General features: G+C 40.8%; 1 protein-coding gene across 1 annotated transcript in view; it reads left to right on the forward strand.

Annotated features, from left to right (window-relative positions):
• LOC124786712 (protein KIAA0100) overlaps positions 1–19632 on the forward strand; it is a 329777-nt gene that overhangs the window by 197946 nt on the left and 112199 nt on the right. The window contains exon 22 of the mRNA XM_047254285.1: positions 12110–12240. Within this exon, the coding sequence (XP_047110241.1) occupies positions 12110–12240 (131 nt within the window). The remainder of the gene's footprint in view (positions 1–12109; positions 12241–19632) is intronic.

The raw sequence follows: 19632 nt of genomic DNA on the forward strand, positions 1-19632 counted from the left end.
GAAATTTTTGTAGGGTCAGAGGTTTTAAACTAGTGGATCTACAGAGTATCTCAGCTGGTTTCCAAAGATGACAGTTGTTAATGTTTGAATAGGACTAAAATGGGAGGAATTATTTAAGTGAAAATCAGCGTAAAACTGTTGAACTTAGATAAAATATGTGACACTTTTAAATAATGAACTATATAACAAACTACAACAAAATTTCTGAGAAGAAAATAAATTAAACAATGAACTTCAGTGACATGTTCCAAGGGAATGGCTGAACAAAATAATCTGTTCTTCAACAGGTTCGATGTTACACACAGATAAGATATACATGTGTGATTAAGAAGGTAAGTGAAGCACCTATGATGAAAAAAAGCTGGTCAAGTGAAACTTGCTTTTGGTATTACACGGTCCAGTCACACTAATGTGACTACTACCTTTGTTCGCCGACAACATGCAGTAACCATTCACAGATGGCAGGAGGCAGCACTAACAGTGGATATATTTCAAGTGTGTTGAGGGGAGATGGAAAATAGTGCAGTCATTGACGTAATGTGAAAATGGAGTGATTTATTTGGTGTTCAAAGAGGTGAGGTCATTGGCTTTTGGATCAAGGGTGGAAGCATTTCCAAAATACCTCAGTTTGGTCTGTACTTGATGGTGATGAATGATGGCTGCAGTGATGTGTACAGGCAAATCGTTGTGCAGCTGTTGAGCAACTGACTGCCCATAAGAACCAAGGAGCTATCAACAGTGCCTCCTCAACAACCATTCAGCATCCATTCCTGAATATGGGTCTCCACAACAGTTACACCAGTGATGAATGCAGGAATTTGCGTGCCAATACCACAAATGGACATCCACTGGGTGGGAACAGGTGGCCTTTTCAGATGAATCACATATTATGCTCCATCGGATAGATGGCCGTTGGCATGTATGGCCCTGCAACATTTGTCAGAAGGGTCCAGGCCAGACGAGGTAGCATCGTGGTCCAGGGAATGTTTTCATGGCATTCTCTGGGTGATATCATTTGGTAAGGCACAGTAGATCAATACATGTATGCATTTATCCTTGGTAACCATGTCCACCCTTAAATGCAAATTTGTTTTCTCCTCCCCACAATGACATTTACCAGCAGGACAATTCAATGTTTTGCACAGCTCACAGTGTACATGCACAGTTTGAAGAGCACCAGGATGAGTGCACCATACTCCCCAGATTTAAACCTAATCAAGTATCTGTGGGACCATCTCAATGCTGTTCCCTTCACGGAACCTCAACCAAGAACCCTAGCGCAGCTGGCGACAGCACTATAATCAGCATGGAATCCTGTCAGTACCTTCCAGAGCCTCAGTCACTCTTTTCTTGCACATCCACACTGCAAAAGGTGGTTATTCAGGCTTTTGACAGATGGTCACATCAATGTGACTTGTCCGTATATCTGTAGCTAATCACATTTCACTAAATGCAGAGTGGCTTAGCAAGTAGCTACCAAAGCTTTGTTATTACTAGTGCTCTGTCACTGTGGCATAATCTGATTAAACATACACTGCTCCACATAAATCAAGAAATCGAAAGAAATTTGCAGAGTTCAGAAAAAAAAATCAAATATTAAAGCATTAATATAAAAGAAGGATTGCATAGTAAGTTCATTATTGTAGCTTTTGCATCATTATTGCATACTGAAAACACCATTGTTTAGACATGCTCAACTGTGTTACAGAGCACACAGTTGGCCATTAGCAAGTGAAAATGACTAAAATAGATGTTATTAACCCATCGCCCAACAAGTAAATGATGTAATGATGCATGAAAGGAGGTTGTTGTTTGTCACTAAGTGATTCCTAACTTTGGAAGAAGTTATAGTTAACACAAAATGCATTACAGTAGTGCAACACTGTTTTCATTGTTTACTGATAACTGCATACAGATTTACATGACTTCTTGGCAAAATAGAAATATCACACAAAATCAATTACATTTACTAATTGAGTGCTGATTACTAGTGAAACTGCAGCAGCAGCTGTAATCTATGTGATCAACCAGTTGACTATTATTCGTGGCTACCAGTACTTTGTATGTTAATATCCAGTTTTGCAGAAAAGTATGTTTACATTACTGTAGAACACATGTATGTTGATTGTGTGGGAGAGTATCTATCTTTCTCACATATGGATCCTCTTCACCTCCGGCCCCTTTTGATCTTCGTTGCCCAATTAAAGTGGCATAACAGTTAAAACACTGGAATCACATTCAGAAAGAGAGTGGTTGAAATCCTTGTTAGGCCATCCAGATTAATGTTTTATGTGGTTTTTTTGAACTGCTTAAGATAAATGCGAGGACAATGACTTGTAACTGGACGTGAAAGAATTCCTCCCCATCCAAGCTTCTGTGTCATCTTTAATGGTCTTGTCACCTGGATGTTAAAACCAAATCTTAATCCTTCCTTTGTTCCTTCCTTCCCTCTAGACAGGTATTATGTACGCACTCCAGTTTTTGTGTCTTACTATTATAGAGCAAGCTGAATATGTAGCTGCAGATGGGTTTGGTGCATGTACAGGGACGTCATGTGATACCACATGGGAACATGTCTGGTCTGAAGTGTGAATATGATATTCAGAATTAATATTTTGAGTGACTTGCTCAGGAGCAAAGTGGAGAAACTGTGCTAAAAATGATAATGTATGTAGAGTACATGTACATGTAAGGAATAAAATGGTTAATGAAACTTGTGGATGTTAATTTGACTGAACATTTCTAGACTCTCTCAGTAACTTCTGGCTGTACTTATCTTCTTCCACCCTCCCTCATCTCTGTTGACAATATGATCCATAGTTCAAAGCAGCTCACATAGTTCTTAATGTTTGTAACATCATGAAGAGGGTTGTATCATTTTGTTGTAACACTTTATTTTTGTAATTTTCTTTTTACTGCAAAATTGTTATGTGGCATTGTCTTGCTATCTGTCTGTATCACTAGTGAGGAGGGTTTAATGTTGGCAGTTGGCTAGTTAATTTTTATAATAGCAACCAATAATAATTGATGATACCTGTTCACAATTCTTTGTTAATGTATAACCCAAATGTTTGTTAAAATTTAGCATGTGATACATTGTCACTCACATGAAAGCAGGTTGTAACAATAAAGTTAAAGTTGAATACAAATAAAACTTTATAAATAATTTAAATTCAATATAGACTCATTATAAATCAAATTTGTGATAGTAATACAAACCTTGAAGCTTCATAATGATACAGATATTGATTTTTTTTTACACTTGGCTCCATGCTGCGCAGTGGTTAACTCATTAAATGCATTCTGCAAAACAGACTTGAACAGTTAATTTATTTTCATTTTAGCAACTTGTATATGCTCTGTAAAAATCAAATGATGGAAACTCCACGTAGGAATGTCAACAATGTAGGAAATGACAGATTGCTACTTGCCTTAAAGAAGACATGTCAAATTGGATACAGGCACAATTAAAGGACACTTACATACAGCTTTCGGCTACAGTCTTCATCAGTAAAAGAGAGACACACACCGAACAAATGCATCTCATGCACAGAAGACTGCCAACTCCAGCATCTCGGGCTCCACCAAACAGCGTTCATCTTTGTCCACACCTGTACAGTACTATCCCTTCCCCTTCCTCAACCAGGCCTGGATCTTTGAGGGGGGGAGAGGGAGGGGCAGTAAACAGGGGTATCTGCCCGAGTGGCAATTTCAGGGAGTGCCAAATTCATATTCTTGAAGAAAAAAAACATTATTTCACGAAGCACCTTGCATCCATTGCACATTGGTCTATCAATTATTCGTATGACTTTGAAACACATCCCTGTTGGTTTTTGAACACATTCTAAGTTGATGTCCGAATGAATCGAATCATAAGTTGATTTCTGAATATGTGCATAGTGTACATGATTTTCTGCCAGGGGATTCCCTGTTGCATCTAGAAATAAAAAGGCTTTCCCACAGACAAAAGGGGACAGGGCTATACAAGTTGAGCCAAAAAAATCTGAACAGGTCAGTGTCAATCACTGTTTGTTTATGTGGTTGATTGGGTGTGCAAATGATAAGAAACTGGAATTCTGACAGAAAATTTTTGCCAGATTTCTGCACTAATACGGGCCAGTTGCACAGTACCTGATTAGCAGCTGCTTAAGTTCTATTCTTGGAAGAGCACAGAAAATGTGTTGTACGAACATGTAATAATGCGAAACCGGAAAATAAATGTGGAATAATGAAACCGGTGATTCTCGAAGGGTTAAGGAAGTTAACCGAAGAATAATTTTGAAATTGACAGGGGTAGTTACAGAATTAGTGATGACAAGAGTGTTTGTTAGAACGAGAATGGAGAAAAGAGGGCCATCCTACAAATTATATGGAAGAATATGACAATTCTAAATTCATATAAAAATTTTGTACTACTACATTCCGGAGGTAAAATAGTCCCCCATTCGGATCTCCGGGCGGGGACTACTCAAGAGGATGTCGTTATGAGGAGAAAGAAAACTGGCGTTCTACGGATCGGAGCGTGGAATGTCAGATCACTTAATCGGGCAGGTAGGTTAGAAAATTTAAAAAGGGAAATGGATAGGTTAAAGTTAGATATAGTGGGAATTAGTGAAGTTCGGTGGCAGGAGGAACAAGACTTCTGGTAAGGTGACTACAGTGTTATAAACACAAAGTCAAATAGGGGTAATGCAGGAGTAGGTTTAATAATGAATAGGAAAATAGGAATGCGGGTAAGCTACTACAAACAGCATAGTGAACGCATTATTATGGCCAAGATAGATACGAAGCCCACACCTACTACAGTAGTACAAGTTCATATGCCAACTAGCTCTGCAGATGACGAAGAAATTGAAGAAATGTATGATGAAATAAAAGAAATTATTCAGATAGTGAAGGGAGATGAAAATTTAATAGTCATGGGTGACTGGAATTCGAGTGTAGGAAAAGGGAGAGAAGGAAACATAGTAGGTGAATATGGATTGGGGCTAAGAAATGAAAGAGGAAGCCGCCTGGTAGAATTTTGCACAGAGCACAACTTAATCATAGCTAACACTTGGTTCAAGAATCATAAAAGAAGGTTGTATACATGGAAGAATCCTGGAGATACTAAAAGGTATCAGATAGATTGTATAATGGTCAGACAGAGATTTAGGAACCAGGTTTTAAATTGTAAGACATTTCCAGGGGCAGATGTGGACTCTGACCACAATGTATTGGTTATGACCTGTAGATTAAAACTGAAGAAACTGCAAAAAGGTGGGAATTTAAGGAGATGGGACCTGGATAAACTGAAAGAACCAGAGGTTGTAGAGAGTTTCAGGGAGAGCATAAGGGAACAGTTGACAGGAACGGGGGAAAGAAATACAATAGAAAAAGAATGGGTAGCTTTGAGGGATGAAATAGTGAAGGCAGCAGAGGATCAAGTAGGTAAAAAGATGAGGGCTAGTAGAAATCCTTGGGTAACAGAAGAAATATTGAATTTAATTGATGAAAGGAGAAAATATAAAAATGCAGTAAATGAAGCAGGCAAAAAGGAATACAAACATCTCAAAAACGAGATCGACAGGAAGTGCAAGATGGCTAACCAGGGATGGCTAGAGGACAAATGTAAGGATGTAGAGGCTTATCTCACTAGGGGTAAGATAGATACTGCCTACAGGAAAATTAAAGAGACCTTTGGAGATAAGAGAACCACTTGTATGAACATCAAGAGTTCAGATGGAAACCCAGTTCTAAGCAAAGAAGGGAAAGCAGCAAGGTGGAAGGAGTATATAGAGGGTCTATAAAAGGGTGATGCACTTAAGGACAATATTATGGAAATAGAAGAGGATGTAGATGAAGATGAAATGGGAGACACGATACTGCGTGAAGAGTTTGACAGAGCACTGAAAGACCTGAGTTGAAACAAGGCCCCGGGAGTAGATAACATTCCATTAGAACTATTGAAGACCTTGGGAGAGCCAGGCCTGACAAAACTCTACCATCTGGTGAGCAAGATGTATGAAACAGGCGAAATACCCTCAGACTTCAAGAAGAATATAATAATACCAATCCCAAAGAAAGCAGGTGTTGACAGATGTGAAAATTACCGAACAATCAGTTTAATAAGCCACAGCTGCAAAATACTAACACGAATTCTTTACAGACGAATGGAAAAACTAGTAGAAGCTGACCTCGGGGAAGATCAGCTTGGATTTTGTAGAAATACTGGAACACGTGAGGCAATACTGACCTTACGACTTATCTTAGAAGAAAGATTAAGGGAAGGCAAACCTACGTTTCTAGCATTTGTAGACTTAGAGAAAGCTTTTGACAATGGTGATTGGAATACTCTCTTTCAAATTCTAAAGGTGGCAGGCGTAAAATACAGGGAGCGAAAGGCTATTTACAATTTGTACAGAAACCAGATGGCAGTTATAAGAGTCGAGGGACATGAAAGGGAAGCAGTGGTTGGGAAGGGAGTAAGACAGGGTTGTAGCCTCTCCCCAGTGCTATTCAATCTGTATATTGAGCAAGCAGTGAAGGAAACAAAAAGAAAAATTCGGAGTAGGTATTAAAATCCATGGAGAAGAAATAAAAACTTTGAGGTTCGCTGATGCCATTGTTATTCTGTCAGAGACAGCAAAGGACTTGGAAGAGCAGCTAAACCGAATGGACAGTGTCTTGAAAGGAGGATATAAGATGATCATCAACAAAAGTAAAACGAGGATAATGGAATGTTGTCGAATTAAGTCGGGCGATGTTTAGGGTATTAGATTAGTAAATGAGACACTTAAAATAGTAAAGGAGTTTTGCTATTTGGGGAGCAAAATAACTGATGATGGTCGAAGCAGAGAGGATATAAAATGTAGACTGGCAATGGCAAGGAAAGCGTTTCTGAAGAAGAGAAATTTGTTAACATCGAGCATAGATTTAAGTGTCAGGAAGTCATTTCTGAAAGTATTTGTATGGAGTGTAGCCATGTATGGAAGTGAAACATGGACGGTAAATAGTTTGGACAAGAAGAGAATAGAAGCTTTCGAAATGTGGTGCTACAGAAGAATGCTGAAGATTAGATAGGTAGATCACATAACTAATGAGGAAGTATTGAATAGGATTGGGGAGAAGAGAAGCTTGTGGCACAACTTGACCAGTAGAAGGGATCGGTTGGTAGGACATGTTCTGAGTCATGAAGGGGATCACCAATTTAGTATTGGAGGGCAGTGTGGAGGGTAAAAATCCCAGGGGGAGACCAAGAGATGAATACACTAAGCAGATTCAGAAGGATGTAGGTTGCAGTAGGTACTGGGAGATGAAGAAGCTTGCACAGGATAGAGTAGCATGGAGAGCTGCATCAAACCAGTCTCAGGACTGAAGACAACAAGAACAACAACTACTACTACTACTACTACTACTACTACTACTACTTTTTGATCTCGTGCTTGAGAAACTGGAGCATATAAATGAAATGTGAAACTCTTTTCTAACGTAAAACTTTTTGCTTGTAGTAGGACTAATATGCATTTGATATTGATACGTAGTTAATTATATTCTGTCATGTTGTTTATGTAAATGAGGCAGGTAAAAATGGCTATTTGTGCCAAAACAGTCTCACTTATTTAGTGTTGTTACAATTTGTGCATTATTAGAAAGGCCTATTTTCTTATATCTAGCAGACAATGACAAAATAGAAATCGAGAAACCACACCAGTCTTTTGTACTATTTGTATTAACAGCTTTTCAGTATTAGGCAATGCCATTTTGATTTTTTATGTAGGAAAAACATTTGGGAACTTTTATGAGGTAATAGATTCTTTCACAGCACGCCATGTAAAGCTGTAGCAAGATTTGAGATAAAAAAATGCTGGGACCTAAGAAATGAAGAAATGTGTACTGTCCTCCTTGTCTCTTGTCTTTACTGGTTTTGTGTTTCATATTTTTAATCTTACATCACACAAAAGAGAAAATTAATAGCTAATAGGTAATAAAGAGTGACAATTTTCTGAAGAGTCCTTATTCTCCCAAATAATGATGTCAAACTTGCCGACTGGGAGCAGGAGAGGCATCGTAGGACATTTTAATGTCCACTGTCCTGAATATAGGTTTGATGGCTTCGATTACAAAGTATACACGTGTGATTTCCACAGAGCTAAATACAGTGACGTGCACTAGAAGAGTGCTGTGTGAAGAGGTGTGGCACTGCACTTTGGCCCGCTTAAGACCAAATAACAAGTCTTACATTTCCTTGAACATATGTATTTATGTATCAAACTCATCAGAAAAATGTACACTACAAAAGAACTTATTTTTGTAAAATCTACATTTTTTTTTAAATTTTTGATGTCCTATTTCAAACACTCAAGGGGCCCCATTTCAGAAATATTGTAAATCTTTGGCTGTTCTCGGCCTCTCCAGATTGCTGCCTGCATTCCACATGATAGTTGCATTCCAACCCGAGGTACTCGAGTTGGCGGTTGTATGTGCTTGCTTGCTTGCTTTTTGTGTGTGTGTGTGTGTGTGTGTGTGTGTGTGTGCGTGCGTGCTCTCTCTCTCTCTCTCTCTCTCTCTCTCTCTCTCTCTCTCTCTCTCTCTCTCTCTATGAAGGCTGTGGCTGAAAGCTATGTGGAAGTGTCATTTTATTTTCCCTGTCTTCAACTTGCCATGTCTTCTTTATTGTCAGTAGCAATCTACCTTTTCCTACATTGCTGTATATGCTATGTAGTATTTACCATTCTCAAAGAACTTTAAACACGTTTTATACAGGAAGTATACTCAATTTCAAAATTTGTATGTTTCCAAAACCTTAGACATCATCATCTACAGTGAAATCTTCTGTTAAGTCATTGTATACTTATCACATTATCACTTAAATCCATTATGGATTCTAGGTGGATAAGATTCAGGTTTGGTACAAATTTTTCATTATACCACAGAGCTGTCACTTGTTCAGAGAACTTCGTTCTTGGTTGTCAACAAAAATGTAGAATGGCTTTGTTTGTCAATACTGTTTTCAGAAAACCCATTCTTTACTTATGTGCATTTTTGTGTTTGTTATTAAAATCTCCAATGTTCCACTTCCAAGGGATTCTTCATTCTGAATATTTCCATTATTTTTATATAATCTACAAGTAATTACTGATGTTTCATTACCAAATGTACATTATCAAAGATGCAAAACTACTGGTGGATACAAGAAAACTCATGTGAATACCTGCAGTTATGGATGTGCTTTGAGTGTAGCTTTCAACATTGACACCAACTTTATATTATAGTCTCTGCCACCACTGCTATGTGATCACAAAATCAATTTAGTTACTTGTGTTCCAGTGTTGTGATCTGTTTGGTTGAGAAATTATGTTCCAGCTTATTGTGCTCCTCAACTAGTTGCCCCTTCCACCTGCGGGGTTAGTGTCTGCCTGTGAAGGCCTTGTTGAGACCCTCAGCACTTCTATGCCATCAGCCCCTCCAACCAAAACCAACCTAATGCCAACATTGAACCCTGCCTCTCTCAGTTCATACCACCATCTGCCTGTGATGCCCCCCCCCCCCCCCTCACACACACACACACACACACACACACACACACACACACACACACACACACACACACACTCCACCCACCCACTGGTCACCTTCCAGGAATTCCTTACCTCCAACTTAGCTTTGCTATCCTTTCCCAGATCCCTTCTTTGTAACATAAACCTTTCAGTAGAAGAAAAAATAGCCACACCCAACCTCAAAACAAATCCTGACCTAATCATCTTACCTGCAGACAACAGTTCCACCAATGTTATGAATCGCAGTGACTGCCTGGCAGAAGGTCTCCACCAATTATCTGACTCTTCCACCTATAAATTCTGCCACACTGATCCCATCCCAGAAGTACAACACAACCTCCAATCCCTGCTGAAAGCCTGAGGTCTTTTCCAGAACCTCTCCCATCAATCTACTTCCACCCTCACCCCTGTGACACTCAGCACACCCATCTTGTATATGTTCCTCAAAATCCACAAACCCAACAATCCTGTAGCCCCCATTGGGACTGGTTATTGTGCCCCACCTGAGAGAATTTCAGCACTCATTGAAAAACACCTCCAACCAATTGCCCATAATCTAGCCTCCCATGTCAAAGAAATCCCCACCCCTTAAACTCCTGGATCCCTACTTGTCACTGTTGATGCCACCTCCCTATACACCAACGTCCCTCATACCCATGGTGTTACCACTATTGAACTCTACCTTTCCCAATGTCATTCAGGCTGCAAACCCACCAGCTCATTCTTCATACACATCACTAGCTTTAGTCTAACACACAACTGCTTCTATTTTGAAGGGACGATATACGGTAAAATCCGGTGCACAGCCATGGGCACCCACATGGCATCTTCCTATACCAACCATTTTATTGGCCATCTAGAGGAGACCTTCCTAGTCTCCCAAACACCAACCCCTAATGTGATTCAGGTTCATTAATGATACCTTCATGATCTGGACTCAAGGCCAAGACATTCTATCTTTGCTCTTTCACGATCTCAATACCTTCTCTCCCATCTGCATCACATAGCCCTTCTCTACTCAGCATGCCAACTTCCTAGATGTTGACCTTGCCCTCTGTGATGGCTCCACCTGCACCTCTGCCCACATTAAACCTGCCAACCACCAACAGTACCTGCATTTCGGCAGCTGTCATCCCTTCTGTACCAAAAAATCCCTCCCATACAGTCTGGCTATCTGAGGATGGCGTATCTGCAGTGACAAGAACTACTTTGCTCACTATGCTGATTGTCTCAGCAAAGCCTTCACAGGAACACATTATCCCCACATCTAGTCCACAAACGGATCTTCCGTGCTGTTTCCCCTCGCATCCTCAATTATTCCACCATTCCCAAGAACCAGGCTTGGCACCTTTGTCACCCAGTACCACCCTGGACTGGAACAACTGAAACAATTCCTTTGCAAAGGCTTTGATTACCTATCATCATGCCCTGAAATGAGGGACATCCTACCTGAGATACTTCCCACTCCTCCTGAAGTAGTGTTCTGTTACCCATCAAACCTCCACAACATCCTAGTCCATCCCTAGGCCACTCCCAATCCCAACCCCTTGCCAGAAGGATCATATCCCTGTAAGACCCAGGTGCAAGACGTACCCAGTCCACCCATCTAGCACATCCTATTCCAGTCCTGTCACAGGTTTATTGTACTCCATCATGGGCTGGACCACCTGTGAACGCTGCCATTTACTATCTCTGCCACAATCATTGCACAGCTTTTTATACTGCCAACCAGCTGTCCACCAGGATGAACGGCCACTGCCAAACTGTGACTGAGAGTAAAGTAGACCACCCTGTGGCACAACATGAAGCTGAACATAACCTGCTTGATTTCAATGGCTGATTCACTACTTGAGCCATCTGGATCCTTCCTTCCTCCACCAGCTTTTCTGAACTGTGCAGATCAGAGTTATCCATACAACTCATTCTCTCCTTCTGTAAGTATCCAGGTATCAACCTACAGTGACATACTGTCCTCTCTCTCTCCACCCAACAGCTTCCACCTCCTCTTTCCTATCATCTCCTTCCCATTCTTGTCTCCAACCCTGTTTATTTGCCATCATCTTCCAATGCACCCACCCATCTTTCCTCACTCCTCTCCTCCACTCATTTTTCCCCACCTCCCTGCCCCACAATCTCCTTATGTTGTGCCTGTTGACATTCTAGTCTCTGTAAACTCCACCAGACAGCATTCATCTCACCACCTACCTCCACCTGTACACTACTGTCCCTTCCCCTTCCTCGCCCCCCTCCAGATTGCTGTTTTCATCCCAAGTGATAGTTGAAATCCAGCACGAGATGGGGGAATTTCTGATCATGTGTACATGTGGTGTGCTTGCTTGTGTGTATGAATGATGTGTGTTTCTCTTTCGTTGAAGAAAGCTGTGACCAAAAGCTGTATCTTAGTTCTTTTAATTATCCCTATCTTCAACTTAACATGTCTTCCTTATGGTAAGTGGCAATCTGTCTTTTCTTACATTATTTAAAATTATTTGTTTAATATGGTATCAGAAACAAATATTTCATCAACCTCTGTTTTTTCAGGTATGTGATTATTGATTTGCATGTTTCAGGAACACGATTCATTCAGAGCTTTCCGATCACAAAATTTAAACATAAGCATTGCCCTGGAAACTAAACCAGTTGTGAACAGGAGTTCTGAGATCGACTGTCCTATAGTTGTACTGTATGGAAGCACCCTAAGGTATGAACTGAAATATTGAAATATTATTTAGACATCTATATCAGTCATCTTTCAGAATTCTTTTTATTGTATTTCTAATCTCCAATCTTTTGCTATCTTACATTTGGTTAGCACGTTTCCCTGCCAGTCTGAGTTAATGATTATGGAGCTATTTTACTTTCATTAATAATTTTGAAACATTGATTAATCAGTGATATGCTTTAATGTAAAAAAAAGAAAGAGACTGCCTGCATTTGAGCAGTAGAAAATCAAATCATAAATTATCAATAGTGTTTTGAAAAGAATAGGTGGCTCCTCACCACAAAGATCACATGTCGAGTAGCAGCTAAGAGCAACAAAAGGGCTGTTAGACACTGAGCTTTGGGCTAAATCCTTGTACAGAAAAGGAAACACACACACACACACACACACACACACACACACACACACACACACACTTATTCACACAAGCAAGCATACCTCATGCAACTGTGAGCATGGTCTCCAGACACTCTGACAGAATGCAACTGATGTGTCAAATGAAAGCAATCCAGAGTGTGGTGGGGAAAGGGCAGCAGTAGGAGGGTACAGGTGGTCAGAAGAGAACTCACCATTGTCGGATGGAGTGTGCAGGAATTAGATGGTGGTGGGACAAGTGCCATTGAGTTGTGGTGGAGGGAGGAGTGGGGAGGGGAAAAGAAGAGGAGCAGAGAAGGGGGAAAGACAGGTGGGTGTGCTGGTAGAGAGCAGTACACAATGAGGTTGAGGATATGTGAATTGGAGGTGGTGAGGACAGACAAGCCAGAAACTATTGGGTGGAGGGTGTGAGGACAAGAGGTTGCTGTAGGTTGAAGCCAAAATTATTTCGGGAGTAGCGAATGTGTTGTAAAGACAACTCACATCTGCACAGTTTACAAAAGGCGATGGTGGAAAGGGAGGACCCAGATGGCCTGAGTTGTGTAGCAGCCATTGAAATAGAGTGTGTTATGTTCAGTTGAGGGTTGTGCCACAGGGTGGTCCACTTCTGTCATGGCCACAGTTTGGCGATGGCCATCCATGCTGGTGGACAGTCATACCAGTGTAAAAAGCTATGCATTGATTGCAGCAGAGCTAGTATGTGATATAACTGGCCACTGATGGGGTAGGATATGCATGTAAAAAAGGACTGGAATAGGAAGTGCTGGATAGGTGGATTGAGCAGTTTTTGCACCTGGGTGTTCCATGGGAATATGATGCCTGTGGCAAGGGTTTGAGATTGGAAGTGGCTTAGGAATGGACTACGATATTGAGGAGATTGGGTGGATGACGCAACACCACTTTATGAGAGGTGGGAAGGATCTTCGGTAGGATCTCCGTCATTTCTGAAAATGGTGATAGATAATCAAAGCCCTGACGAAGGATGGGGTTCTGTTCTTCCAATTTGAGGTGGTATTGGCTGACAGAGAGCGTGCTCCTTTGTACATGGTTTTTGGGAGTGGTGGGAGGATTGTGTGGGGGGGATATAGCATGGGAGATCTGTTTAAGAACAAGGTCTGAATGATAGTGCCTGTCTGTGAAGCCTTTGTGAGACATTCAGCATAATATGAAAGTGTGTTCTTGGCACTGCAAATACACTGTCCCCAGGTGGCCAGGCTGTATGAGAGGGTGATAGTGTGGAAGGGGTCACAGTTGTTGAAATGGAGGTACTGTTGGTGGTTGGTGGGTTTAAGTTGGACAGAGGTGTTGATGGAGCCATCAGAGAGGAGGAAGTCAATGTCTAGGAAGGTGACACAATGGGTTGAGGAGGATTGTGTGAGTCAGGTGAGAGAGAAGGTGTTTGGTCCTGAAGGAATGAAGGTAGTGTGTCTTGCCCCTGAGCTGGGTTCATAAATATCATTATCAATTATCATGAACCAGAGTGGGGCTATGGAGACCTTAGGAAGGTTTTCTCTATATGGTCCATAAACGGTTTGACATAGGAGAGTGAATTTGTTTGTGTACCTTCCGTAGAAAGGAGTTGTTGTTGTGTATTAACATAAAGTTGTTAAGGTGTATGATGGATGAGGAAGTAATAGGGATCCAGGAAATAAAGGGGTGGGAATGGTGGAGAGTCAGTGGAGTAGTAATTGGTGTCTGTGATGTGGGAGGCTAGATTTTGGTAGCTGGCTGGAAGTGTTGGTCAACAATCGCCAAAATTTTTTGAGTGGGGCAGAATAACCAACTACAATGACTTGTCCAGGATTTTAGGGTTTGAGGATTTTGGCTAGCATGTAGGAAATGGGTGTGTAAGTTGTCGTAAGGATGAGGAGGTGAATGGATTCAGCACAGAGGTTCTGGGAAGCATCTAGGGCTTTAAACAGAGATTTAAGGTTATGTCGGACTTCTGGTATAGGACCACTCCGGCAGAGTTTATATGTGGAGAAGTCAAAACAATTGGCAAATGCTTTCCACCTTATAGTCACTGCAGTTCATCACAACAGTGGTAGAACTTTTGTCTGCAGATGAGGATCTGTTTCAGGCTATCTATGGCTGTCTTTTATTCTACAGGGAGGTTGGATTTCTGAGGAAGGAATCTGGGGAAGGATGGTGAGGGCAAGTTGGAGGTAAAGAATTCCTGGAAGGTGACTAGAGAATGGTTAGATGGAGTAGGGGGTGGGGGAGGATCGCAGTTGGATGGTGGTGTGAATTGGGAAAGGGAGGTTTCAATGTTGGGATTAGTGGAATTAGGTTGGCGTTGGTGTGAGCGACTGGTGACAGACAAGTGTTTCCTCTGCAGAACTGGGAGAAGGAGAGTAGATCTTTGGCAAGTCCAGCATGGTTAAATTTGGGTCTAGGGCTGAAGGTGAGGTCTTGGATAGGACTGAAGTTTCTGTGGGGCTAAGGATTTTGGTGGAAAAGTTAAGAATAGTGTAATGGCTCTGGATTTAGTGGAGTGTTCGTAGGATGTTTTGGGGAATGTTGCAAGTTGAAAAGGTCAGCTAGGCAGGATCCAGGTGATATGAGTGGTTAACAAGGAGAAACACTCTGGGTGGGATAGAGGTTGGATAGTGGAGCCCCAAAGTGACTGTGGGTTATCATCAGGTTGGGTAACTTAAGGATCTATTGTGTGGAATGCTCTTTCAGATGCTGGAAGGCAAGGGATTCAATTTCAGAGATGTGATGTATGAAGTATAGATTGCACAGTAACAATATCTCGCAGAGTGAGCAAGGGGCTTCTGGGATGTCTGTGTCATGGAGATATATTTTTGCAGTACCAGGTTTGTGAGGGCCATGGACTGGCAGAATCTGAAAAGGTGACGGTTATTGTGAAAAGGGCAGGGGGGGGGGGGGTGTATCCAGAGAAAGAAATGTTTGTGGTTAGCCTGTATTGGGAGGGGGAGGGGGTGGGGGCTATTCTGTGGTTTAGGCAGCATTTTAGGAGCAGAATATTTGATTGGGTTCTAGCCATTGAGAGAGATACTTTACTGAACTGGCACAGAAAGATGTGTTAGGGTTCATTGTGGCACAGATGGCTTTGGGGAAATGACATAGGAAATGGGCAAATGAAAGTGTTCAGTGGTTGTGAGCGAGGTGGATAACAGAAAAAGTCCCATAGAAGTACATAGACATGCAAAAATATGAACAAATACACAAAAATTTGCACAAATACACACAAATATGTAAAAATATGCACAGATATGTAAAAAAAAGCTCAAAAAATGTGGGGAAAAAAAGGATGAAACACATGAGGTATGGGGGTATGTGTGTGTTTGGATAAGTGTGTTCCATTGCCCACCCGGCCTGCACTGTATTGTAGTCCATCCAAATGCTGCTCCCAATTCCAGCCCCTTTCCACAGGGATCATATCCCCAATCCACCCAACCAACACTTCCAGTCCTGTCACAGGTTTATCTTACCCCATTAGAGCCCAGGCCCTCAATGAAAGCAGCCATGTCATATACCAGCCCTGCTGCTATCGCTGGACAGCTTTTTATATCATTATGAGTACCAACCCCACCTGTCAACCAGGATGAATGGTCACTGCCAAACTGTGGCCAAGAGCAAAGTGGACCACCCAGAGGCCCAACATGCAGCTGGATGTAACATACTTGATTTCAGTGGCTGCTTCATGACCCAGGCCATCTGGATCCTCATGTCCATCACCACCACTTTTTCTAATGGAATCTCTAAATGTCTACTTCTTTCAATTTACCCAGGCCCTACTTCTACATTTGTGCATTAGTAAAGTAATAAAGAGCATGATTAATGTGGTTACTTGTCACATTCATTATTTTGATACCATATCTTCCGTATTCATTGTAGTTTGAACCAAGGTCATGTTCCATGTGTAGGTCTAGCAGAAATTTAACATTTGAAATTCAGGAGGGAACTGTATATGTTCAGTGCATATTTTGTTTGTCAGAATACTATTGTTGTATTGTATTGTTGTTTCACTAATTTTTAATAGCAAATATTTGTAATAAAATGGCGCTGGTAGGTGAGGTTATATGATAGTAAATGACTTCAAATGCTGGAATAAAATCACACATTAAGGGGAGTCATAAAACTCTTGGAGAATGATAGATTTATTGCAGTCAAAATGAATTGCAATAATAATTGTACTGAAACCTGACCCGTTTCTACAATGAAAGAAGTGCATAAACTTGGAGCAGTAAAACATATAAACAGCCTTTTTCATCTATATTAAATCAGATCTGTCTTTGAAAGTTTCATATTGGTTCTACTTCCTTTTTGGGATGTAAATTTAGCAGCCTTTAACCCACTTGCACCATGTGTTGCCATATGGCAACGTTTGTAACATTTTTTAAAATCGTTGGTTCCACGACATCAACAAAGCGAGAGTGTTGGCAGCACTGAATTCCATTCTGCAAGACTGTGAAGATCAGTTTTAACAATACATTTAAATTCTACTGTGTAAGCAGTGTTGGAAGTCATTGTTTGCTGAATGACAAAGAAAAATGGAGTATAAGTTCGAGTAAGTATGTTTTACGCAGTAACTTATGATATATAATTTGGTTTTTCAGTATGGTTGTGCTCTAAACACTCAAATATATATTCTTTGGAGGTTACTGCCTGCTGTGAAATAAATTATGTTCACTTAGGCCATTTGAACGTTGGTGTTGCCATATGGCAATGCTAGGCGCTTGTACTCAGTAAAAGAACGAATTTTCTCTTTTTTGTTTTAGAAGAGGTTTCTTGCTTGCTGAGGTGCTGAAGATTCTTTATAATGACGATATTGAAGGTGAGGTGTTTGTTGAGCCCCAGATCCAAATAGAGGAGAATGATGGACTATTGTATGTGCGGTGACTGGATAACTTAGTTGTCACAATGAGCTCTTCTTCATGTGGTGCACAAGAAGTTGCCAAGTCAAGAGATTCTCGCAACTAAAAAAAAAAAAAAAAAAAAAAAAAAAAAAAAAAAAAAAAAGGCGAAACATAATGATTCCCTGGTGGTTCTAGGTGTTACAGTCTGGAACTGCGCGACCGCTGCAGTCGCAGGTTCGAATCCTGCCTCGGGCATGGATGTGTGTGATGTCCCTAGGTTAGTTAGGTTTAAGTAGTTCTAAGTCCTAGGGGACTGATGACCTGAGAAATTAAGTCCCATAGTGCTCAGAGCCTATAATGATTCCCAGACTAAAACTGGTAGCCAAATATAATACGTATATGGGAGGTACTGATCAGGTGGATCAGAATCTAGCATGCTATCGCATTGCAATAAGAAGCAAGAAATGGTACTGGTGTCTCTTTACATAGATGTTAGATGTCGTCATACAAAACAGTTGGATTTTGTATAATAAAACAAGAAACTAAACTATTTCTCAGCTTGATTTCAAGAGAGAAGTAGCAACAGTGTACTTGCAAAGACACCGAGCTTTACCAGAAGGAGCCGGGAGACCATCTGCATCAAGGGCATGTTCCCATAGCCACATGTCAGATTCAATTAGGTTTGATAACACTGACCACCTCGTCCAGCATGCAGAAGGAAAGAAGAAGAAAAGGTGTGCGCACAAGGACTGTAAATCTATTGTGAGAACGTGTTCAAAGTGTAATGTGGGATTGTGTATTGACTGTTTTATTCCATTTTATGTAAAATAATGCTGAGTTCAAGGTTTGATTTTTGATTATTAATTGTACTGTGTTATAAAGTATCAATTGTATGATAAATACTGAATAATAAATTTGCACAAAACTTGTATATGTAATAAGAAATTTCAATAACCTACTTATTTTAGTTGAAGTTGTAATCCATATAAATTTAGGTAGTGAAAGCGCGTAGCATTGCCATATGGCAACATCAAATATCTCGCTAATGACAGTGATGACTTTTGTCGAAACAACTCTGTTGTGTAATTTATGCCTTTTACAGACATGTTGTTGTTGTTGTGGTCTTCAGTCCTGAGACTGGTTTGATGCAGCTCTCCATGCTACTCTATCCTGTGCAAGCTTTTTCATCTCCCAGTACCTACTGCAACCTGCATCCTTCTGAATCTGCTTAGTGTATTCATCTCTTGGTCTCCCTCTACGATTTTTACCCTCCACGCTGCCCTCCAATACTAAATTCGTGATCCCTTGATGCCTCAGAACATGTCCTACCAACCGATCCCTTCTTCTGGTCAAGTTGTGCCACAAACTTCTCTTCTCCCCAATCCTATTCAATACTTCCTCATTAGTTATGTGATCTACCCATCTAATCTTCAGCATTCTTATGTAGCAACACATTTCGAAAGCTTCTATTCTCTTCTTGTCCAAACTATTTATTGTCCATGTTTCACTTCCATACATGGCTACACTCCATACGAATACTTTCAGAAATGACTTCCTGACACTTAAATCAATACTGGATGTTACTGCTTGCTCAATATACAGATTGAACAACATCGGGGAGAGGCTACAACCCTGTCTTACTCCCTTCCCAACCACTGCTTCCCTTTCATGTCCCTCGACTCTTATAACTGCCATCTGGTTTCTGTACAAATTGTAAATAACCTTTCGCTCCCTGTATTTTACCCCTGCCACCTTTAAAATGTGAAAGAGAGTATTCCAGTCAACATTGTCAAACGCTTTCTCTAAGTCTACAAATGCTAGAAACATAGGTTTGCCTTTCCTTAATCTTTCTTCTAAGATAAGTCGTAAGGTCAGTATTGCCTCACGTGTTCCAGTGTTTCTACGGAATCCAAACTGATCTTCCCCGAGGTTGGCTTCTACTAGTTTTTCCATTCGTCTGTAAAGAATTCGTGTTAGTATTTTGCAGCTGTGACTTATTAAGCTGATAGTTCGGTAATTTTCACATCTGTCAACACCTGCTTTCTTTGGGATTGGAATTATAATATTATTCTTGAAGTCTGAGGGTATTTCGCCTGTTTCATACATCTTGCTCACCAGATGGTAGAGTTTTGTCAGGACTGGCTCTCCCACGGCCGTCAGTAGTTCCAAT

This window comes from Schistocerca piceifrons, chromosome 1 (assembly GCF_021461385.2).
Source record: "Schistocerca piceifrons isolate TAMUIC-IGC-003096 chromosome 1, iqSchPice1.1, whole genome shotgun sequence".
Taxonomy (NCBI): Eukaryota; Metazoa; Arthropoda; class Insecta; order Orthoptera; family Acrididae; genus Schistocerca; species Schistocerca piceifrons.